General features: G+C 38.9%; 1 protein-coding gene across 2 annotated transcripts in view; it reads right to left on the minus strand.

The window, feature by feature from the left end:
* Positions 1–16,532: 16,532 nt before the first annotated feature.
* The window catches only part of LOC149299027 (renalase-like), a 42,605-nt gene continuing 33,785 nt past the window's right edge, over positions 16,533–25,352 (minus strand). For both annotated transcript variants that reach the window (XM_089486971.1, XM_089486970.1), the window contains exons 6-7: positions 20,320–20,495; positions 16,533–16,685 (exon numbers count right to left, since the gene is read on the minus strand). In XM_089486971.1, the coding sequence (XP_089343097.1) occupies positions 16,533–16,685; positions 20,320–20,495 (329 nt within the window). The remainder of the gene's footprint in view (positions 16,686–20,319; positions 20,496–25,352) is intronic.

Genomic DNA, 25,352 nt, shown 5'->3' on the forward strand with positions numbered 1-25,352 from the left:
GGAGTTTATCAAATTTGTGATCATTGTTAGGTGATAAATGAATGGATCAAATCAGAGAAGTCATTAATTCACTTTATGGGGGGAATAAAGTAACACAAAGAATCTGTCTGGTGTCGTCATAAACATGGTATCTGTGCACCAGGGACCACTATTGATATAGCAGACCTATAACTGACACATCTAAAATAATTGTTGGGAAGCAGGTAACGCTCTATAAACTAGAAACTATAATTGTCACCTATTTTGACTATTAACTCTAATATTCAATTTTGTTACTACTCTGTCTTGGACCATGACTTTTTTTCACCAGTATTCATTAAGGTGAAACTATCAACCCAGATCCTCTTTGTCCAAGTGACAGTTTTGACCTATTCCAACCGTAGTGCACTGGTGAAGGTGAGATATATAAATTAGAAAACAACGGGGGTTTATTCACAGTTATGTTTCAGCCCCAGGAAGAGTTGCAGAAGCTCTCCAAAGTCTCATCACCCATTAAATTATATGTAATAGATGGCCAGATGAACACTTCTTGCTGGAGAAACTTACCAGTATTCACCCTTCATAATAAAGCAAGACGGTTGAAACCACAACTCTACCGCCACCTCTGTCTTTAGTGAATAAATCCCAGAGTTGGGCTGCAGCTTTCATCAGGATTTTAGTCCCTGGATCTTTCTTCTTTCTGTCTTACCACCTCTCAGCCCAATACCCAAGCTCCAGGCCTCCTAGATTACAAGGGGCAAAGGGGGTATTTCTACAACTACATGCCAATACATGATCAGATAATGAGACTGCATGCGTGTTACATGGTCACCTTTGTTGTCTGACGGAATGTGTTCATTTCTCGTGTTAAGTATTTCTTTGTGATATTAAAATCAGGAGTAAATACTAAAGTCAGTATAATATGAGTCATGGCTTGGTATTTGCAGATATTTATTTTGTACACTGTGTCCTTGATGAATTTTCTGTGACCTCAAAATCCACTTTTAGACACAAAGAGACATCTGTACAGACGTGCTTCTTTTTTGTGTGCAAAGTCTTTCTGTCACTGATCTGCTATAAACACAGAGGCTTTAGGATTTTTTTAACCTCTGGTTTTCTGAATGGTTTTTGGTACTTTATTGATGGACCCTCCATGTTACCTTTGCAATCATATAATCAAATAACATTTTTAGAAGAGGATTAGTCTGTATTTATCACTGTTTTCAATGTTTATCTCACTGATGTCCTTCAATCACATAAGAAAGAATCATTAAAAATACCCCCTTTTCACTGTAGAAAGTGCCACCTTTTCCTTGGCATTCATGCGCGATAAAGTGCATGCATACACAAACGTTGGGGAGCACGGTTACTCACTATTACCGGTCCTAGTAGAAGAGACATGACTACACCTTTAAGATTTGACACACAATTGTAGAGAGTTAACTGATGTTTCAGTAAAAATTTTGTTACTTCCCTTAAAATAGGGAAGTAAATATATTTATATAACTTGGCATTGAATTATATTTTAATCTGCTGAGATTGCGTATTTCAGAGCCCCTATTTAATTCAGTTTTATATGAGTGCTAGAGAAAGCTTTTCCAGGTGGCTCCTTCAAAAAGGCAAAGCGTGTCACATCTTGGCCATTTTGTGTTGGATCAATTGAGTCTAACGAGGAGTGTACTCATTAAACAACATTTATCCAACATGACAATTTACCAGCTTCATTATGCACAGCAAAGGGCCAACCTTGCTGAGTTTCTAGTCTAGTTGTCCCTATATAATTTAAGTTAATGACATTCATGAAAACTAATGTAATTCATGATGCAGGAATTATACTGTACAGTGGCAGAGTCTTAAAGGAGTTGGCCCTTCATAATGCATTTTGTGGTCAGGGCGTTGAAATGTTCCTGCAAGCTCATGGTTTAGCCAATACTCGAGAGTTTGACGAGATGAAACAAAACATCATGTCATGTTTGGAGAGAACAAGCTGTGATAAAGTTCTAATCATCAAAGACTCCGCAGCAAACCAAATAATTCCAACGTATGCAGATAAAGTAGACACACACTAGACCTACATTGTCTGCCGATTAACTCGATTCTTTACAGCATCACGGATAATTAAGTCACTTATTAATCTTCATCATTTCTACTTCTTCAAAGAAAACAAAAGATACTATAATGGGGTAACTATGTAAATAGTATAGCATTGCTTTGAAGCTAACAGCTGCAAGTTTTTTAAAAAAATGTCTAAAAAAACCCACACTTCAATATTAATTTCCAAGTTTAGCGTTAACCCTCTTTTATTTTATTGTCACAGCCCAGGTAATAGATCCAGCTATTAGTTAGGAAAGACAGGGTAGTGTCGAGATCAGAAAACGTCTCCAAATGTTTATTGTACATGGCTTCTCTAGCTCCTGAAAACAATTTTGCAATACATCTTAAGCTTTCATTCTGGCTCAGAAAATCCTGCAGCTTGTGCAAGTCCTTGATGGCATCTCACCACCAACTATAACATTTTGTCTAAACTAGACAATCTTACAGAAAAGCATAAATAACATTTCTTACAGAAACATGACTTTTTTGGTTTTGTGCCCACTGCATCGTATTGGTGTACAAACCTGTGACGAGACAATCGTTAAGCCATTAGAGATAGTCCCCAAGACCCCTCCTGATTGCCAGCAGTGTGGCTCATGGGATGATCGAGGAGATCCTTTCATCCCAATCAGTCTGGCTATCAATTATGAGATTACTGGATAAAGTTTAAATTTAAGCACATTTTCAGTGAATTGTTCATGAATTGGAAACTACTTCAATCTAGTATACCATATTTCCAACATAACCCAGAACTTAGCTTTGTGTAGTGGGGTCTGTCGGGTTTATCCACCTGCAGAAGCACCAGCACATATATAAAACACTGTATTTTACCTACGTTCAGGTACACGGCCCGTTAGTTGGTGTCTGTAATATGGTGCCAAATTCAATAACCCATCCAAATGTTAAGCGATTAAACTGCAATTCACCTCCCATCATGTCTACGCTGAAGTCTGCACTGCGACCAGTAAATAGACTGCATAAGGATCAATAAGAAAACAAGCTCATCTAATTGAGTCAGTAGTGTGTCCATGTCTTAACTTGATACAGTCAAATCATATTTTGTAGATGATAAAAAAAGAATATATAGAGATTTGACCAATTTACATTAGATAAAATATCTCAGTATTGTTATCTCAGAAGTTTCTACTACAGGATATGGGCAGAACGTGAACTTCCTGTCATTTCTTGGTATATGTGAACAATCTGTAATCACCACAAAATTACCAAAATGCTATTAGTTTATAAAACATATAAGATTAAAGCAACATCAGCAATTCCTGTTGCTAGGGACTGCCAGCCTCACAAGCCGTAAAATCGACAGAGCCTGCAAAGACCAATGACTTAAACCATGTTAAAATATGTTTATTAAACTGTAACTGCAAAGTTACCAGTACCAAAAAGGCAGGATATGTATGTATATATTTTTACGCAGGGCAGGTGATGTAAGCGGTGATATGCAACAGCAGGAACTGTGCTTAAAAAGATGATATCAACTTGAGCTGTGGTTGACCGCAATATTCTCGTGATCAGCTGAACGGTCAGATGTCATGGGTGACTGCAAACGAAGTTCATTTTCCCACAGCACAGATTAGAAAAAAGCCAATCTGCTGCATGCAGTATGTGACAGTTACTAAAGACAAAGGAGATTTTACGAAAGAAAAAAAACATAGAAATTGAGAAAATATCATTAATGCAGTATGTTTTGTATGAGCATAATCTAGAAACACAATTTAGAAACACAAAATATTTGGGGGTTTTTTGGTGAGGGGTAAAAGGCTATGGCCAGGAAATGTAACTCATAACAAGGGGAGGGCTGGCACCTTCTGCCCTGGGGGCCGGTAAAGCCAAGTTACCCTCCCAACATAAGCACTGGCACACATATGCACACACACCTAAACACTCATGCTAACACACACTCCCTCTCACACCACTTACATATACACTTTCGTGCTCACACATACACAATAATGCAAACACACAAACACACATATACATTCATACTAACACACAAACACTTACACATACACATTCATACTAACACACAAACACTTACACATACACATCAATGCTAACACATAAATACACATCCATACTAACACAAATATTTATACATACACATATGTATATTCCATACAGGGACCAGGGGGGGATCAATATCTGGAGGGACACCCTGTTCCAGTATACATAGATGGAGACATCTGTGGGGGACCTTCATGCAAAAAAAAAAGTTACTCCCACATTGAGGCATAGAAGTTAAAATAGCTAACTGAATATACAAATATATCCAAACATAACCCAGCAGACAAGACCGTACAAAACAATTTTGTATCCTTTTCCTTCTACATCTAGTGATATACCGGTACTTAGACACACATATGCATAATGTATATACATACATACACAAACATCTAGGGAGATATATGGCCACTGGCACCACCACATGTATGTATACAGATGCCTCTACACATAAGTATATAGAAACATGATGCACACTGAAACCCATACACATACACTATATGGCCAATATATGACCTGTTCTTGGGAACAGGAAAGGGTCTTCTCCAAACTGCTGCCACAAGTTTGGAAGAATACAATGATCTAAAATGTCATGATATGCTGCGGCTGGAACTAAAGGGCCCAAACCCTGAAAAACAGCCCCAGGCCATTATCCCTCCTCCACCAAGCTTTACAGTGCCTGGTATCAGACTTCTACATTGTGAAGCGTGATTCATCACTTCACAGAAACGGTGTGGCGGAGCGCTTTACATCACTCCAGTCGACCCTTACTATTGTTTATAGTGATCTCCCTCTTGTGTGCAGCCGCTCAGCCATGGAAACCCATATCATGAAGCTCCAGATGCACAGTGCTTGTGTGGAAGTTGCTTCTAGAGGTGAGTGAAGCTACAGGGGACAGGCAATTTCTAGTAAAGCACTCAGCAGCCCCGTGAGTGGTCTACAGCTTCTTGGGTGAGCTGTTGTTACTCCTAGATGCTTCCTTTTGACAATAATAGTGATTACAGTGATCGGGGCAGGTGCAGCAGGGCATTAATGTCACAAACTGGCTTGTGGCAAAGATGACAGTGACATGTTTAAAGTCACTGATCTCTTCAGTACGACCCATTCTACAGCCAGTGTTTGAATAAGGAGATGGCTGCCTATGTGATTGATTTTATAAACCTGTTAGCAATGGGTTTGGCAGAAACACCTAGATTAAATAATTAGGAACGGTGCCCACGGACGTTTGGTCGTATCGTGTAGTATAGATCGACATGACGGGAATTAAGAAGCTCCCTCTGTCATTACTGATCTTACACCATAATCGGAGTGTCTCTGCAAATACCCCTAGCACAGGAGAAGTAGTGATGTCCGGATCATGAACGAATCGTTCATTTGATCCGGTTCTTTTTAGTGATCCGGATGAATCGGTTCACTAGACTGAACGATTCATTTGTAGCGGTTCAGTCTGTGAATCATGCAGCTGTAACCTGATCCTAGAGCTGTGAGTCATCTGCAGAGCACTCAGACACAGACTCTGGGGTCAGGTTACAGCTCATTCATTCACACAGGAACGATGACTCATAGAGTCAGAGAGTCGTTCGAAGAGTCGAATGATCCGAAGAGTCGAATGATCCGAAGAGTCGAATGATTCGAATCTTACAGGGATCCGGATCATACAAGGATCCGAATCTTACAGAGATTCGAATCATTCAGAGAATATTACTGATACCATACTTTTATAAATAAATACATTAATAATGTTCACACTGCCCCCAGGATTTAGATTCCCCTGAGTTTGCCCCCTTTACCTATAACTGCACCTACAGTTAACTTTATTAAATTAATTAAATTAACCCTCAGTCATCAGCATAAAATTAACCCTTATACCCCATCAACCATAACTGCCCCTGAAATTAACCGTAAAGATCCCATTAACCATAACGGCCCCTGAAATTAACCCTAAAGACCCCATTAACCATAACGGCCCGTGAAATTAACCCTAAATACTCCAATAACTGCCCCTAAATTAATTGCATGTACTCCAGATAAATTACCTAATAAATTGGTATGGTTGATGGGGTCTTTAGTGTTTATTTAGGGGCAGTTATGCTTAATGGGGTGTTTAGGGATAATTTAGGGGCAGTTATGCTTAATGGGGTCTTTAGTGTTAATTTAGGGGCAGTTATGCTTAATGAGGTGTTTAGGGTTAATTTGGGGGCAGTTATGCTTAATGGGGTCTTTAGTGTTAATTTAGGGGCAGTTATGCTTAATGAGGTGTTTAGGGTTAATTTGGGGGCAGTTATGCTTAATGGGGTCTTTATTGTTAATTTAGGGGCATTTATGCTTAATGAGGTGTTTAGGGTTAATTTGGGGCAGTTATGCTTAATGGGGTGTTTAGGGTTAATTTGGGGGCAGTTATGCTTAATGGGGTCTTTAGGGTTAATTTGGGGGCAGTTATGCTTAATGGGGTGTTTAGGGTTAATTTGGGGGCAGTTATGCTTAATGGGGTGTTTGGGGTTAATTTGGGGGCAGTTATGCTTAATGGGGTGTTTGGGGTTAATTTGGGGGCAGTTATGGTTAATGGGGTGTTAAGGGTTAATTTTAGGGGGCAGTGATGGTTGATGGGGTGTTAAGGGTTAATTTTAGGGGCAGTCATGGTTGATGGGGTGTTTAGGGTTAATTTAATGGTGAGGGTTAATTTAATTAATGTAATAAACTTAGCTTAAGGTGCAGTTGCAGGTAAAGGGGAATGTAAATCCTGGGGGCAGTGATTATTAATGTATTATTTATAACAGTATGGTGATATTCTCTGAATGATTAGAATGCCAATGAAGGCAGAGAGTCGTTCAAAGATCCGGATCTTACAATCATCCGGATCTTACAATGATCCGGATCTTACAGTGATCCGGATCTTACAGTGATCCGGATCACTGTAAGATTCGGATCCCTGTAAGATCCGAATCTTTGAACGACTCTCTGCCTTTATTGACATCACTGGAGGCAGGGGGGAGGATTCATAATGAAAGGGGCGGGGCCAATCGTTAGTGTGCCTGCACGGAGTTACTGGAAAACAGTAACTCCGTGCAGGCACACTGAGTGATCCGAAGATCCGGATCATGAATCGGATCATTTCAGTGAACGAATCGAAATGATCCGATTCACTTTAATGATCCGAACTTCCCATCACTAAGGAGAAGGACCCTTTGCGGCAAATAGGCCCCTACACGACCCAGCACAATAAGTTGTTTTGGTTGATCAGTGCTGGCAGATCTCATAATGAGAAAGCAGAATATAAGCAGCAAGCAGGGGGCCTGAAGCAAATGCCCTTTTCACACCATTGTAATCAGTCCCTGGCCGGCACACATTTCTGTAAAAGTGCACTCAATGAATGAATGGCTTCCAAACTGCTCTGAGTCTTTAGTAGGTAGGGGATATTAGAATCATGGAGCACTTAATAATGCAATTTCATAACGTATTATGTTAGCAAAAATAATGCTTAATATGCATGGGCTTTTGCCGCTAACTTTTGTGCTTCAAACTGTTAATTATTTAGTGTTGTAAAAAGAAATGTGGTTGCAGCAACTGCTATATTCATGTAAGAAACAAGTAAAACTGGGAAAAAACACAGATCCTCACATCTTGTGGCCTCCAGCAAAGGGGTCAGGCAGCTGCTTCCCGGTTCTCTGTGTAGATCCTCATCTGCATAAATGAAAGGAGGTTTCCCTTGAGATTAAGGAAATGGAAAGTTCGCTTAGTTGTTCCGTTACCCTTTCACTGCTGACAGAGGCAGCTCTAAGTCATTTTCTTCTTTCGCCCAACCTAGAAGATGGAATTGAGTGCAGCCGGTTTGTGAATAGCCACACTTCTTATTCTGTACTTCCTTTGGCATTCATTTCATTTTACGATGCTGAAATGAATTACTTAGCCCTTGGCTCAATTTGGTTCCACAAAATGTTTTGTTTTTCTTTTTGCAGTCAAATACAAAGGTAACTTTGATGGCATTCTGGGATAGTAATATTTCATATGGCAAGCATATTCTTGATGTTCTAAGTAAGAAGAATGGGATTTCAAGAATGTGGTTTCTTTCAACAAAATGTTTTTTTACTGAATTTATTTGTACTTCAGGGATTATATTGATGATTTCCTGGTATTGTTTGATGAAGATTGCCTCCATGTTGGCTCATTAATACTAGCTACCGAACCTTCTATACCCAGTTTTAGTCCTTGGGCCAACTGGGTTTCAAATTGCTTGGTAAATATGTCTTTTGATATGGACCACTTATTGCTAAATTAAATCTCCATACACACAATGGAGAAGCTTGTGTTATCTCAGTTGACTACAAGTTTCCTCAAATTTTTTAACTCAGGTCAGCATTTAACCCTCAGGGATCACATTGGAATGAGAAACTGGGTTGTTTCCATACATTGAAATTTCCCAGGGAAGGGTATTTGGAGCTCTCCTTTTTCTAGGGGGGTGGTTTTATGAAGGGATGGGGCCACATGCACATTTGGGTGGGGTTAGCCCCACATAGCCTTTAGCGAATGAGAAGTGGGAGGGAAGTGGGCAGGGTGAAGGTGGGGCATGGGCATGGCCAAAAACCACTCCTCTTTCCAGAGAAAGAAGAATCTCTGGAAGCAATGCTTAATCTAGAGGGCTCATATGTACGTCTATATCCGAAATTCTATTATCTTGAGGTTACTTTGAGCCATGGTACAGAACTCACAGTCTTATATCCCAAGTATGTCTTAGTTGCCATATACGTGATTTTATACACTTTAAGGATAAGCTAACCCTGAGAGATCAGAAAATGCTAACCGTAGGATATTCCATCACAAAAGAATCCATGCTATCATTTGCCATATATACTATTCTCACTGTTGTCAACCTTTCATCATTCACTTTGTGATTTCAGAATAAAGGCTGAGACTTGGGGTCTAATGCTGACTGAGTATGGATGGAAAATCCTCATTGATGAATGCAGTAAGGATCTCACTTTTTCCTTTATATCAGTTACTATACCTTCCATATTATAGCTGAGTGAGCCAGTACTGGGTTGATCATGGCTCATGAAGACAAAAGGAATGTGAACCAGAGCCGCATCAGCTAAAACAACCACTGTCGTGATTTCGATCCTCACCAGGACCTGGTATGTGCCCAGCTCACTGAGCCGAGTCTTGGATTTGGTTTACTGGCTGGGCTGGCACACTCAACTCTACACCATGTTTCACTTTCCTGCCATGCAAGTCAGTTCATGCTGGAGCCCATTACTATACTGGAATAAAGAAACTTAAAGGGTAAGATGTGCGTTAACTTCAACACCTGGCAAGTAATTAAGCTGGGTTTTTCACTCAATGCAACCCAGCTAAGATTTAGAAATGCTAACTGGTAGCTTTCTGGTTGATGTGGATATGCAACACGTAGGATGTCCAGCCTGCATCCTATAAAAAAAATGACGTTACTTGCTAAGCATTATGGGAATTATAGTTTACAGCAAAGGTATAGTACCAGTTGGCTGAACCAGGTTATGCCTTCATACATACCTATATTGTCATCTGAATGAACACCATTAGTTGTTTCTAGATCCAGAATCTTTGTAAGGAATCCTTGCTTTCAAAATATAAATTTTGGGGGGATGATGTGGCAAAAAAGTAAAACATTGATGGAAATTATCACTGTTCTTTTTTTCCCACCGCAACGTGTATCCGGTGCAAGTTTAAATCAAATATGCATGTGTGTATATTTCTAAAAGAAAAGTGATTGCGCATATTTATAGGTATAAACACCAGATTATAAACATCTTGAAGGGAAAATAACTTTGGTTGTGTATTCATGTGGCTTATCAGATTTGTTGAGGTCTACTAATGATCAGATTGCGGAGTCAGCGGAAGGTCAAAAGCCTCAAGCATTTCCTGTTTTATTTATCTTTTGGCTTGTGGTAATCATACCAGCGAACAATATATGCACCACAACGGAATATTTGTACAGTATACACATGCTGATGTCTATGGAAACCCCTATAGCTATTATTTGCTGTAAACCCCAATCTTCTTTACTAATATTTGGTATTGTATGGTTACCATTCTATTCTTTAAACACAGATTTAAAACGAATCCCTCTTTCTGTCCAGGCCTCTTTATGTTCTATACGTGTTTTTCTCTAAAACACCATGCTAAGTAATAATTCAATGATTCAAGAACAAACTACACAATAAAGTTGTTTACATACATAATAAATCTTTGTCAGACAGCAATCAAGAAAAGTGAGACAAAGATATTTGAGACTCAAAGAATGAAGGCATGTAAATCTTACATATGATAAATTGGTTCTCTCCTCATCGGTGACACTAGCCACTGGGTCCACCAGGGGTTACACAAACAGCAGTGTCCTCGGTTAGGCAACTTCAATATGAAATCAGGCGTCCCCTACTTATACAACACATCTCTGTTCCACAAGAAAAACACTCAGGTTTTGCATGCCACAAGTTGTAATGCTGATTGCCCCCTTTGGCACTCAAGGAATGAAATAGTTCCACTTAGTCCACAATCTAGACAACAGAAATATATTTTAATTGTTTGAAGATGCTAAACTTGGAATGCTAGTAAAAAAAGCCCTCTGGCTAACCAGCTCTATCCAAATGTGGTTGTCACATTGCTTTATCACATTAGTATTTGGTAACATTCTTGTAATATTAAGTGCCTTCAGTTTGGAGGACATCATCTAGCAATGTAGAAAATGACCTAGTGTTCCTAATGGTAATACGATCAGATCAAAGAATGGAAAACAATAGGACTTTGAATGTTTAGTACGCTAATTATTTTCATTTGCACTCAAGGTCCCTAAATAAAAATTAAAATAGGTCTTACTGTTTTTGACAGAGTTGACTTATCGCATTTTCTATATCGAAATAAGTAGAGGATTATTCCAGCAAGGGATATTTAAATATTAACAAATAAAAAAGGTTTGCATGGTAGGACATGTCAACCAACAAGAAAAGAATAGAATATAGTATTGTGCACATTTATTAGAGTTGCTATTTAACCAAACTATGCAGGCTTTAAATATATTAAAGGAGTTCTTGGGTCTTATTTTCATGTTAAATGCATGGAAACCAATGCATATTACTGCATGCAAATAGGTGCAGGTATTCTTACATTATTGGAGTTGGAAAATTCGACTCCTCCCCAGCTGCTTTTTCTGAAAGCAGGTAGCATACTTCAGTATGCTTCCTGCACATGCTTAGTAGATCTCCCATTCTAGCTGAGCTCCTCTTCTAATCAATAGGAGTAGCAGCAGCTAATCCCACATGTGTTATGTGATCACTGTTGTCTTGCTACCATACTTGTGATTGACTGTTGCTTTAGTGACTTCAGTGGAAGTGCTACAGCATACCTCTTACCCCATATAGACAGTCCGATACACATACCCCTAAGTGCAGGCACAGCCTCTCCTTTATCTTCTTATCGCTTATTGGGTGCCCATATGTAATACCACTTATTACAGGTGAATCATGGAAAAAAGATGCTGCAGTCCAAGATGAGATCCCCCAAAACTATACGGCCCCATATAATTCAGGACAGCTGCAAGGTATGTTACTGAACATATGCTAGAGGTTTGCATATTAATGTTTGTTGGTTTCAGTAAAGAAAGCACTTGGAGGAGAAGAATGAGATGCACAATTCAATTACAAAACAAACTGAAATCTTTGAGGGGGAACTTTTTTTTTTTTTAAACTTTTTTTCCCATTCCCATCACTCCTGCGTTCCAAAGGCACGTGGTGTTTGTTCATTCAAGTTTAAAAGGCTAATTGATCTCTAAACCCTTTTAAACCCTTTTGTAATTATGTTACAGCTAGAAATGTCCTTATTTTCCATGAAAACAGCCAAGTGACCCCAAACTTTTAAACAGTAGTGTACATAAACACACAGTCACTCTCTCCTTCTCCCTTCGGTGTAGCTTGCCAGCTCTCCCTCCCACCTTACCGCATACAGCCCTATTGACATGGGGTCAAGTTATATGCGTTACTTGACCCAACTGTATGCCTCAGTTACTGAGCACCTCGGCTTTCCCCTTTAGTGCACCTGTTAGAGAAAGCTATATAAAACTGAGAATATATTTCCCCACCTCGATTAATGTGGTTTGTTCATTATATTTAGTAGTTAAGCTGCTGTCTGGAGTGTGAGTAAGGAGCGCTTAGTGTGAAAAGGTGTGTCAGTCTTACAGACACTAGAAAGATCTCATCTAGCCCAGAACAAAGTAAAATATCTACAATATATACTCGTCTATATGCATCTACTTATAATCCTTACGTTCATTTTGGTCCTGTCTTCTGAAATGCTGATCAGAGAAATAAAACTGAATGCTCACCAAATCACCAAGGTAAAGTAGAGTGGGAAAAGCCCAAAACCTCAATAAAAATAGAAACCGGATGTCCATGTGCAATGGAAAATGTTGACCTTTTAATCAAAACAGAATTAGCGCTAGTTTGCATAAAATTAGTCCAAGATGTAATTTGATAAATTTAGAAGGCGCTTTGTTTACATGTGTATTTATTGACGTTGTGTTTTCTTAGTGATCAGTTTTTTACGTGTCAATTTGCAGCTAGACATACATGGGTTATTAAATTCACAAAAGATAAAATATTTAATTTATTAAAACATAAAATATGGTTTTTTTTTGTTTTGGGAGGTAAATGTTCCATGTCAATTATGGCAAAGGGGACATGTACATTCAATCTGTATATTCTACATAGTCTTTCGAGAGTCCTCTACTCAACTATCCCGTTATTCAGTCTCCTTCTGCAAATTAAAATGTAAATGCGTCTAGACGTTTACATGGCATACCATGATCCATACATTACCCGGTCCTATATAAAACACAGTCATTCCACTCATTCACATCCTCTTTTCACAACACTATCAAATCCTTTCACGCAACATTAGGGGAACATTAGTCTTCAAGAATTTCTTTTTTTATTGTAATATTTCACAAATGAGTAAATGGTTAGGTTTGGTTAGGAGTCAAGCTTTCCATTGTACTTCTGGACAAAATATGTTATATGGGCTGTGTTGGGGATACGTAAAACCCTTTCGTAATGCATACATCTGTCGGGAGGCGTTAAATTACCTATAATCAGGACAAAATGTCATATAGACATATATCATAACCTTTGAACTCGTTTTCCATAAACAATGCTTTCCATGGAAATGTGGTGCCCATGGGTCATTGGAAAGGATGACTGATAAGGAACTACTCATCGAGACAGCAAAATTTGATTCTAAGAAATAATACGCTAACTATAAAGATTTGGGATGGAAAACTGAAAACAATTCCACCTGTTAAATTATATGTTACTACATTGATTAAAAAAACCTCTTTTACAATAATTATGACTGTGATGGAAGGCAACTAAAACATAAATGATTCACAGTTTTGTCCCTTTAAATAAGATTAAGCGATGGAATGCGCCTTTCAGAAATATTATTGTCAAAAGCTACATTTTGCCTTATCGCGGTTTACTGCCCCCAAACAGGAAGTCATCCCTGACATTTTAATCACTGCTTTACAAACAGGAAGTACTTTATTGAAATTTGGATGAAACGTATTTCTTGAAATCCCAAGAGATCTTTTTTAAACAACCAGAAATGAGCAGCATTTATAACGCATGGAAACTAAGCGTAAATAAATAATATATATTTGATTGGCATTTCAAAGCACAGCGCTAAACCTCTAGTACCACATTCTTTTTCTTATAATAAAATGCTTTTATAAATTAAAAGTAATCAGGATAGATTTTACATTTTATTCCTTAAAAATGACTTAACTAACTAGAAGTTTCAAACTTTTGTTATAATCAAGTACGAGGCCCCCCATCAGCTCCACTGGGAGGTTGTTTAAGGGATTGTAAATGTTTCCAACCAAATTGTATTTATTACAATATACAGTATTTTCCCACGGCTTTCATCTGTCTCTTAACAAAAAAATATTTTCATTCTTCATAACCCTGTCATATGTGTAAGTTTACTTCGCAGGGCTCTGTTCTCTACCAGCTCTCTAATGTCTATGGTTACATTTTTATATTTTTAATGCTTTTTTTGTTAATTTTCAGTGGCCCCTTTTATTGTAACAGTGCTACGGAATCTGCTGAAGCCCTATAAATAAATGCAATATAATGAAGGTTCAGGAGTCCAGCTGAACTTTAAAGGCCCGGTTACCAGAAATAAACTTCACTGTGCACAAAATGACTTATTTGTTGTGTTAACATTTTTAATAAACCGATGACAGTTTTATTATTATTTACGCAGACTACAGAATATGATGGCACTTTGTAAGTCAATAATAATATAGTGGCTACACCGAGAGGTATATTTACCTTAAACGCTGCCCTTGAAATGCTGATCAAAGGCACCACTCCCACCCCCCCCACCGCTGCTGCTGTCCTCACTGTTGGGTACAGGGATATGACTTAATTTCCCACGATTAAGGGGCTTTGCTGGCTTAGCTGAGCCTCCATAGTGCAAATGGGCTGGTTGGAAAAGATCTCCCTACTAAATGACCCATTGAGCAGCGACACATCGGGAGCCTGATCACCAAAGAGAGTGATCTGCCACCTGGTTTTGCAGAAAGTTGACCGTCTACAACATACCTCCCAACAAGTCCGTTTCACTCTGTCTTTGGTAGATGTCCTATAGTCTTGCCTTTGTGGGCAGTGGGGATCATGGGCCTGTTGGGGAGATCTTCGAATCTCCCCTGACTAGACGGGAAGCTGTAAAATCTATGGAGGTCTGTGTTACTGCAGGACTCCACCGCAGCTCCCTCGCGGCCGCCGGATGACGCTACAGCTACTTGGTGGCTCGCCGGTAAGGCAGGTGGAATGGCCGTGCCTCAAGCCCAGTCTACCTTTTGCTACATCCTAAACTCAGACCAGATTTGGGGGTGGAAAAGAGTTCCAAGAAAATAAACACCAAGTCTCACTTCAGACGTTTTGTCCATCAATCCGAAAACAGCACACAATCAAAAGCAGTATCGAGGCTCCAATATGCAACTTTTAGAAAAATGATTTCTATTATGTAACAACCTATTTTCAATTGTTTCCGTACACATTAAACGGAAACAAATCTAGCCATTGTTAAGACACAAGGCATGAGAAAATGTCTAGCAACTGATAAGATCTCTGGCAATACTGCATTTGCTTAACCAGTGTTAAACATTTACTATGGAATACAATACCACCTATTCTTAGCACATGGCCCAGGTGCATAGCGACTAAAGTACAGAACTTCAAGTGAAGTAATTAAGATATGGTCTGAAAGTTGTGGAGTTAAATGATTAAAACTGACTTCGAAATCATCATCACATAACTTTCAAAGTTATTTTCTCACCCCAAACAACTAAATGGAGGCGCGTCAAGGGCAACTATATTTACAATAGCTGTTGCGCTCCAACAACGTCTTTACAAAAAATAATTTTGATTTAATTTGATTTGTTTTATGTTAAAAACAAAAGTTGCACATAGTATGGTGTAACCAAGGTTTTGAGGTCCAAAGCTAAACAGGTTTAGTAGTTTTATTTTTAGAGGTTTTTTAATGCATTATGATAACCCTTTCTAAGTCTTTCTTAGCCTGGCAAAGGTAAATTAGCTCAGTTCTCCAACAGGGGCCATGGATGTATAGAGTGTCCCCTTTATCACTACACATATGTATGTATCTATACATCCACAGCTGATAAACCTCGTTGTCAATCAGTGAGATAATCTTACAAATTGAACTCTGCATTTTTCAGAGCCAACTCTACTTTTCTTACAGAAACTTGCCATGGATGGCCATAGATGCCGAGTTAAGTTGGCGTTTCACCCCACCTTAAATTATATATAAATAAGCCAAAATAAGTTGAATTGTGGAATCTTACGCCTCTGGTGACAGCGTGGTAGTTTTGAAGCCCGGGGTATGTAGGTCACTGTAGTGTAATGTTATGTTTTTTATGGCCAACCATATAAAAAATGGACAATTGTATTTTAAGCCGCATTTTTATATATATCAGTGTATTTCCTGTGACATTTAAACAATCATGCTATGTGAGTTTGCACAGACCATATTGTTAAAAGAACAGAGCTCCATATCCATACTCATTAACCCACAAAACGACACATTTTCATAAAGTATAAAACACAGAGACGTTTGGAAATGCAATGTGTCTTCACTTTATATTTGATTACAGCGCCATAAAAAAACTTGATAAATCTGCTTCATGATTTCGCAATGAAGAACCAGCGACACCTCCTATAAAAGTTACAGTCGGGTCTATCAGAGTATTTTTTAGAACACCTTTCAGTGAAAACGTCAATCGTGGCCAAGGGCAGGAAACAATAAATTGAATCAGCATATCCCCACAACTGCGTAATGTCCACTAGTAAAAAGTGATGTTATCACGTAACCACAGTGTACATAGATGTTCCGTGCCAATATTATAACCGAGATGCTAACATTTCCACAATACGCAAGGCTGACTCTGTGCACCCGTCAAAATTAGAATGAGTAAATCCGTCTCCTCCGCAAAGCAGCAGCGGCTCTGTGTGTAGCGGTATCTGGCCGGGGCAACCTGGAAACGCCTCAGTGACCTGCAATATAAATCCGTGATTAGTAAGGGGTACCAGGAGCAATGGAAAATGGGGTTCACACATTGGAATAGCATTCTTATTGCATGAAGGAGTGGGATTATGTATAAAGTACAACTGTGTAGCAGAGTGATAATAATGATGCAATCAGCAGATCTATCTCTTTACTAAGGCGACTGCACCATTTCACCACTTTGCACAAGAGTTACATATAAACTCCAGTATGTATAGAATCTTAGAATCTTGTCAATGCTAAATCTTCAGAATAGGCAGGCGAGTATCAAGGTAACTGGAGATTCCTGTAAAATCAGATTACTCACTGCTCTCCTTACATAGATAGATTTACCTGTTTATATATGTCAGCAGCCATTGATTATCTGATTATTGAACAGCCACCAAAAAGTAATTGGACAAAGAATGACTGCCTAAACATTAGTGTTTGAGTATATGTGTATTTTCATCCAACATCTAATACAGCATATTATGACTATTATTATTAACAAGCATAAAGACATGGTTGGATGAGTTTGGTGAGGAAGAACTTGACCGGCCAGCACAGAGCCCTGACCTCAACCCCATCGAACACCTTTAGGATGAACTGGAACCGAGATTGCGAGATTGCCTTTCAATACAGACACAGGAGAATCATAAGCACTTCACACTGAATGTTTGATAAGTTCCATCTAATAATTAGATTTCAATATATTACTAAATAAAAGAAAATTTAGTGGAAATATATTTGAATTGAAAAGACAGGACATGCACAATTACTTTCAATCATTTTCAGGTTCAGGTTTACAAATAAAATACGAAATTACAGATTTATATCAACAGTTGTAGAGAATGCTAATAGCTAAAGTCTATAACACACTTCAGGAAGACTGGTTTTCGAGATACTCAAATCTTTTCTTATATTGTGTATTAACCCAGTTGTCAGAATAATGATGTGTTGTACAAAGTTCCTTCAAGATTTATTATGGCAGGTGAAGAAATGATAAATAATTTCCATCAATTAATATCTATCAATTAAAATGTAACAACTTAAACACAATTTAAATAGCAGTAGAAGTGTCAGGCAGTCCAACAGAACATAAAATGCAGTCTATCATATTACTGGTTTTATAATTTTTGGTTTTATATTTACACCTTTTAGGTCAACTGTTTTTATCTTTGGTGTATGATAATATGTATCTTGGATCCCTTTAAGGAAAAGCAATAAAGCCTAGGGTGTTTTAATTTCTTTGATACACTGAGAGCCATGAAAAACACATTGGGTGTCACAAATAGTCCACATCTGAGTCTGCAGTTTTGAAGGTCAATGAGATATACGGCAAGCATGTGTTTGAGAGTGGGTGGTTGATATGGAAATGTCCAGAACCTACGGGTTCTATCTACGCTTCTGGTTTGCAATGTTTTTATATTTTACAAAACAAACTGGTTCGCTTCAGTACCCGGACAGCCCTAGCGCACTGGGGTGCAGATCATGTTCAATGTTGAAGACCGATGGCACAAGAGAAAAAAGGCAAGATTCTACTGAATAAGTGATTTTAAGGGACTCTCCAGCCATCATGTACATTTATTGCATACGATAGCCCAGTGTTTCATCTAGCAATGCATTCCACCCATATACATTTGCTGCTTTCCCTGACCTCAGAAGCTACTTGGCTTTCAGGAAATGTGTTCTTCTAAACACATCAAAAGAGACCCCCATGCATACGTGCAGAAAGTGCTCCCATTGATTGCAGTGGACCACTTTCATGACAGATTTACATCTTTAAGTGGGTATATGAGACCACAGAGGGGGTCCAGCAGCAGCTCTGCAGGTTCAAGTACTTATAAAGTATTTTAATATGTACGGTTTGTTGGGCAGGATGCCTGGGACACTGGATTTTACCCCTGAATAAGAAAAGATGAAATTGAAAAAACTAACGATGGTTTCATCATGTAGTCCAGTGTCATGGCATATGTACAGAACATTTTGATTAAGGTTTTACCAACTTCAGGTCTCTGCATTTGTATGCTATTTATCTTTAATGAAAGTTTCCAGGAAGTTTTGCTTAAATATAAGCAGGATTAATAAAACAAGTTGTCTATAGTTTATCTCGAAGAGATTACACTTTGGCTCAGTTTCATTTGGAAAACATGTATTCCAAGTTGCAGCTTGCACCACAAGTAAATAATAGCTGAAAAGTAGACTGAGGATTAGTAATTATGCTCAAAAATATCATTTTTATTGTTTTATATAGCGCCACCATAATCCATAGCGCTGTACAATAAGATAGTGATGTTTTCTAATTTCTGCATAATGAAACTTTGCTCTACATATCACTATGAAGCTGTTCAGGGAGTCACATGGAACGATGAAAACGGTAAACTTTCCTTGAATATGAAGTTTCTATATTTGTGGGACTTCAGCAACAAAAAAACTGGACATTGCTTTCTGTTCCTTTGTAATATTCTGCATCTGTGGTCGTGTTCCAGCTTTGAAGGAGCATCTCATAAACACGGGTAGACAAAGTGTCTGTGACAAGGCTTGTGGTAGTCATTGCTGCTAATGAGGCATTTAGTCAAATATTCATCACAAAGAATGTTGCTATAGCCTGTGATTAAGTGTCTGTGGCTGTGAAACATGTAAGGTTTTTTTTCTTGTTTTTCCTCTTTTGTGATGTTTTGAGATTAAACAGTGCAAATTATTTACGACTGCAGCATCCATTTATTTCTACAGCCGGTGGGCTTTCCGGCTTGGGGCGAGGAGGCTCAGGTTTGTTCTCTTGATTCCTATTTTATTATGTAACTTTCCAATATACGCTTCATAAAGTTAGAATAATCATTTCCCATTTAAAACATTGAGTATTTAGCACAAGTTAATACCTTTTACCAAGACAACATAGAAAAAAAAAAACCCATAACGTCACACAATCTTTTGGGACCTTGGAGGTGTCTTCCTCAGACGAGACCTCTTGAGTTCCCAAAGGCTTATATGGATTTATATCTTTCAATGTAGACATTACTTTTAGATTATCGCTGATATAATCAGTAGACATCTTTCCTGTTTCTACAGTCTATTCGCTTGTTTCATCAAAAGCGAACGGCTTCACTGATGCCTGAGAAGAATAAAAGGATATTCATGGCTTTGCCTTGAAATGTTCCCCTCCACATCAGATATGCTAAGATAAAACCTCCACGCTTTATGAGGCTAAAGGCAGAGAAAACAAGCCAAGCAGAGCATGTCCGCATGTAATATAACAAGTATCATGTAATTTTATGGTTTGTGCCAGGGCAACAGTCTGTATCATTATGTGAGTTTTCAATAAAAGACCACCCACTAAATGTATGCTCAGCGTCTCAAAGCTATGCTTAAAATATAGCAAAGTGTTGTTTAGAGGGATTTGGCCCCAAATTACTGCTTTTCTTAGGACAGGAAACTTTGCTTGCTTCCGAGTCTCAGATTACGAACACTCATACTCTGCTTTGGACCTTCCACTGACATCTTTGCTATCCATTGTTGACTTGCTGAATTTTGAACCAAATGGTGACATATTAACATATTGATCATCTCAGGCAGACAGAAACAAAATCAAAAGTTAATTGAATACCACAAATGTTATACACATAACATGTCATATAAATGTATTACCTGCGAATATCTCCATTTTTGACACTTGATGTCAACTGGCTGGGGAAGATGAGACAAAATGGTGCTAAGCTCCTTTAAAATCAGTGGTTGTACAACTTCCTTTTCTTCCTCCAGATGTTTAATCCCGAAAGGTACACTGGTGTGGACAACAATCGATGGGCCAATTCCTGAAGATTCTGTATTGAATAAAAACATTTAATAAAGTCACCTTGGGAGCATAAAAGTGAGCTTCTGGCTACAAGATAGTCCAGCTTTTCAAACAGTTAAACAATTATAAAAAGCACAAGTAGAAAAGGATATTTAGATCTGGACTGAAATGAAGCTTTAAAAAATTTAATAAAACAAAATTTAGTGAATTAAAAGGAAGTGGGTAAGTGTTGTGCAATGCTAACACAGGCCGTTCCTCTATAAACTGTCATTAATAAACATATCAGGTAGAATGATGAGGAGTCGGGGTGTTTGGGGAGTAGATCGGGCTCAGATAACAGAGCGAGCATTCACACAAATGGCGACTATGAAGCTGTCTGAAGATTAGGTTTTTAAACAGATTTTGAATCTAATACTAGTAATAGAAAATAGTGGGAGTTCCCTTTTGATTATATTAATAGGGTTTATATCTGTAAATGCAAGAGACCCTCCATGTAGTTCTTCATTTTATACATTGTATGTGCTGGTTCGTCGCATGTATAGAGCATGTTAACCCCTGTAACAGCCAAATGAATCACTTGCAAACCAATGCAATAGAGCGATTATCAAACAAGCCCAGATACAGGAGCTTCCCCTGCAGGAGGTCTCAAGTGTGCCCTGCATAATGTATTGTAAACATGAAAGTTTATATGAAAGTAATATACGCTCATTTATATGTACAGCATATGGATTTAAACAAAAAAAATATAGAAGTACAATTATTAAATTATCTGTACATATCTCATTACACCATTTTGAGTTAATAAAATAATAAAGGAACTAAGGTATTGACTTTGAGTATAAAATACAAATTTAACATAAAGTCTTCTGAGGTCACCGTTGGTTCATTTAGAATGCTCTCCAAAGTGAAATTCAAACTCCACAATTTATTAGCCTTGTGTAACAAATCTATGAGCCTCGTGCACAATACAAAGCCAAATACGCTGCTTCAACAAGCTCTCTCATGTCGGACACTTTTCTGGCGCTGGTTCATTGCTGCCCAACCCAATGCAGTGAATTCGGTTCACAGAATGCTAACAGCCCATTTGACAATTGTTAGGAAACACAACGCGTATAATATGGCTTTTAATGTGAAAAGAAAAGGACACGACAGCTAACGTGTCAGTGAATACCATAGTGTGCATTTATTCGTGATCATGCATTGTAGGGGGCTGTCAGAGCGTCACTGGAGCTGAAGAGTGACAGATTTGTTACTTGGGCTCTAACCGAGGCATTGATCTGTAATAGATTTGGAGCACAAGCCCAGGGCAAACTCCTATTCAGGTACAGAAATATACATGTACACACCTTTTCCCTATCTATGACTTTTCTTGTGCCCTTGACCTGTTTCCAGTCTTTTTTTCTTTTCTCCCATGATCTCTCTTACTCCAGTTCCCTACCCTCTTCTCTCTCTAGTAGAAGTCTAATGCCCCTTTCCCCAACCATGGTCTTCCTTCTTCCACAGTCCCCTAAGCAAAAAACCCAGAAGCATTTTATTTCCTTACACCAAATTTTCTCGGCCAAGTGTCATTATTAGTATTTATTGTTTTATATAGCGCCTTCAAATTCCAGAGCGCTGTACAGGTGAGGAGGGCCCTGCTCAAACGAGCTACCAAAATAGAGTCATCCATCAGTCTCCAGCCGCAGATGACCAAGTTGCACTATGGACCACTTTGTCTATCCGGCACAGCTTACAGAGCATGCAGTTCCCACATGCCAGATTCCCTTAAAGGAATCAAGCAAGCAAACAGGGGTCACACAATATAACATCTAACATTCTGATGGAAGGCACATATAGTCTTCACCTCCAAAATCCATTGCTAAGACTTAAAAATAATAATAACTTGGATACGGCTTGCTAAAAGTACCACACAGTTTATATTACAAACCAGAGAAGAGCAATAAAGATTTGTATTTTTGTTGGGACTTGAATACAGATGTACGTTGCTGCTTTGGCTAAAACTACTGGATGAAAAACAGCTTTAGGTTAAAGATTATTCCTGGAAGATGTGTAGATGAAAAAGATCAGAGAAAAGAATGTTAAAAAAAAAAAAAATAGATCACTGAAGCATACAATAGATTTGAAAAATAATATAATGTAACGCTGTAATTTTAGACTTTTAATGTCTGAGACTTACGCTTTTAATGTTTGCCCATTAATTAAATGTGTAGAGTTACATGGCTTCCTCGAATATTACATTACATTGCAAACTAACTTGAGACCACACTGTGTGTTGGAGCCAAGATATACACAAATCTCAGTGTTGTGATATGTTTCCTTGAGATTTATTTATGAAGTCCTTAGCATGCTGTGCTTGATTTTACTTTATTAAAAATGTGTAAGACCTCACGACGAAGCTGTCCAAGAATACCAATGTTCAAAAAGGCTAATTAAGGGGCCAAATGCTGGTGGGGAAATGATTCAACTTTTCTTTCAGTTGCAACCAGTTATAACAAATTCTCAATTTTACAGGAATTCAAGATGGCATTTATGCTTTTTTTTTTTGTAGCTGAGCTAAAAAAGAATACCACTGTTCAACCCGCCAGAATACCAAGGACTCCTTACAAGTAAAGGGTCATCTTTGGCCTGGTTGTTAATGATAATCATGGTAGATGATGATCAGCATGGACAGGGATGGGGTTTCTACTTATGGATGTCATATGGAACATTGAACTCATTATGGAACATTGTACTCATGCTGGATAAAAAAAATATGAAGCTAGCAAGGTGTTCAATCGCTAGCTCTTCTAAATTGCTACCAGCCCATGACCTTCACACTTTTCCAGTATTCCAAAACTGACCCAGGACATCATCTTTTCAGTAGCAAAGTAGAGTGTGGTGGCACCTGGCACGGCTTGTTTGCTTTACCCTATTGGTCTGTCGTTTGCAAAAATATGTTTTAATGCAGTAAAAAAAAACTGTAGAAATTTAATGTTAGGAATTATATGGCAGTGTCACTGGAATAGACTAATTTGGAATAACAACAATATTTAACAAAGTTCCATGTTGAGTTGAAACAGTGATGTCAGTAGTATTCTGCAATTCAGTCATTTGGACCTTTGACACGCTGTTGGGCAATTAACCACTCTGGAACTTGTTACTGGATAATCCCATAAAAAATGAAATCTGAAGAGGAAATACAATAATTGTAGCCATAACTGCAAAAAGAAAACACAGCTGTGAAAAAAGGGTTCTCCTTGACCAGCGTTCGAGTTTCCATTTAGTCTCAGGACTTGTTTTCATGGGAGACTTCATTAAAAAGTACTCAGAAAATCCATGACTGGGATATAAAAACTGCTTTAAGCAAAACATTATGTGGTTCTCAGGAGTTTGTTTTGGTCAGGACTATAGAAAGGAAAGTTACAGGTTTAAAAAAGTGATTTCTTTAAAGGCCGACATTTCACATTTTTTGGTTCTGGGTTATAAAGTTGTCTGTGCTCCCCTGAAACCTCCAATTTATCATCCTACGCTCCGTGGTGACTTCTTCAGTAACCCCTGAAGTGTGATGGCAATGTGCAAAGTAATGCAGTGCATAAACAGTTAATCTTCTATAACTAAGTACCGTATTTGCTCGATTATAAGACGACCCTGATTATAAGACGACCCCCCAAAATCTGAATATTAACTTAGGAAAAAAAGAAAAAGCCTGAATATAAGACGACCCTAAAGGAAAAAAGTTTTACCAGTAAATGTTAATTCATGTAAACTATTTTTTTTAATAAAAGCTATGATTGAGAAAAATATTTTTTTTGTTTTTATTTCTTGTATTTTCCAACCTGTCCCCCAGTTACGCACATCTGCCCCCAGGCTTGCCACTCCAATATGGCACTGTGGCCCATGATATGCCTTTTAACCCTCTATATGCCACTGTGCCCCATGGTATGCCTTTTGACCCCCTATGTGCCACTCTGCCTCCAGAAATGCCTTATACCCCTATATGCCACTCTGCCTCCAGAAATGCCTTATACCCCTATATCCCATTCTGGCATTTAGGGGGTTAAAATGCATATTATGGGGCAGAGTGGCATATAGGGAGGTATAAGGCATTTCAGGAGGCAGAGTGGCATTAAGGGAGTTAAAAGGCATTGTATAGAGCACTCTGCCTCCAGAAATGCCTTATACCCCTATATGCCACTCTGGCATTTAGGGGGTTAAAATGCATATTATGGGGCAGAGTGGCATATAGGTGTATAAGGCATTTCAGGAGGCAGAGTGCTCTATTAAATGCCCCCTTAACGCCACTCCAGAAATGCCCTATGCCCCCATTTAACACACACACACACACACACACACACACACCCTATACCCCCATTTAACTAACACACACACACACACACACTCTCCCCTCCCCTCTCAGCCCTCTCTTACCGGTGCTTCCAGCCGGGGCAGCGGGTTGACGTCGCCTTCTGCTGCAGCCGGAAGGAGGTGGAGTTGGCAGCGGGGGTTTGTCTGCGTCCGTCGCGTATACTTTCCCCGGCTGTCAGAGATCAGAGTTCCCCGCACCGGTGCGGGGAACTCTGATCTCTGACAGTCGGGGAAGGTTTGCGCGACGGACGCAGACAACCCCCGCTGCTAGCCACACCTCCTTCCGGCTGCAGCGGACGTTGTCTACGCGGATCGCGTAGACGTCAACCCGCTGCCCCGGCAATACAGCAGGAAGCACCGGTAAGTGTGTGTATGATGGGGGGGGGGGGTGAGACAGGAGGATCCAGGTCCCCTGCAGCGGTGCGGGGGATCTGGATCTTAGTCTCCTAATCAGACTCTATTTGAGGTCTGATTAGAAGACGACCCCGATTAGAAGACGAGGGGTATTTTTCAGAGCATTTGCTCTGAAAAAAACCTCGTC

This window comes from Sceloporus occidentalis, unplaced genomic scaffold, assembly GCF_023333645.1.
Source record: "Sceloporus occidentalis isolate IW3139 unplaced genomic scaffold, rSceOcc1.0.p SCAF_30, whole genome shotgun sequence".
NCBI lineage: Eukaryota > Metazoa > Chordata > Lepidosauria > Squamata > Phrynosomatidae > Sceloporus > Sceloporus occidentalis.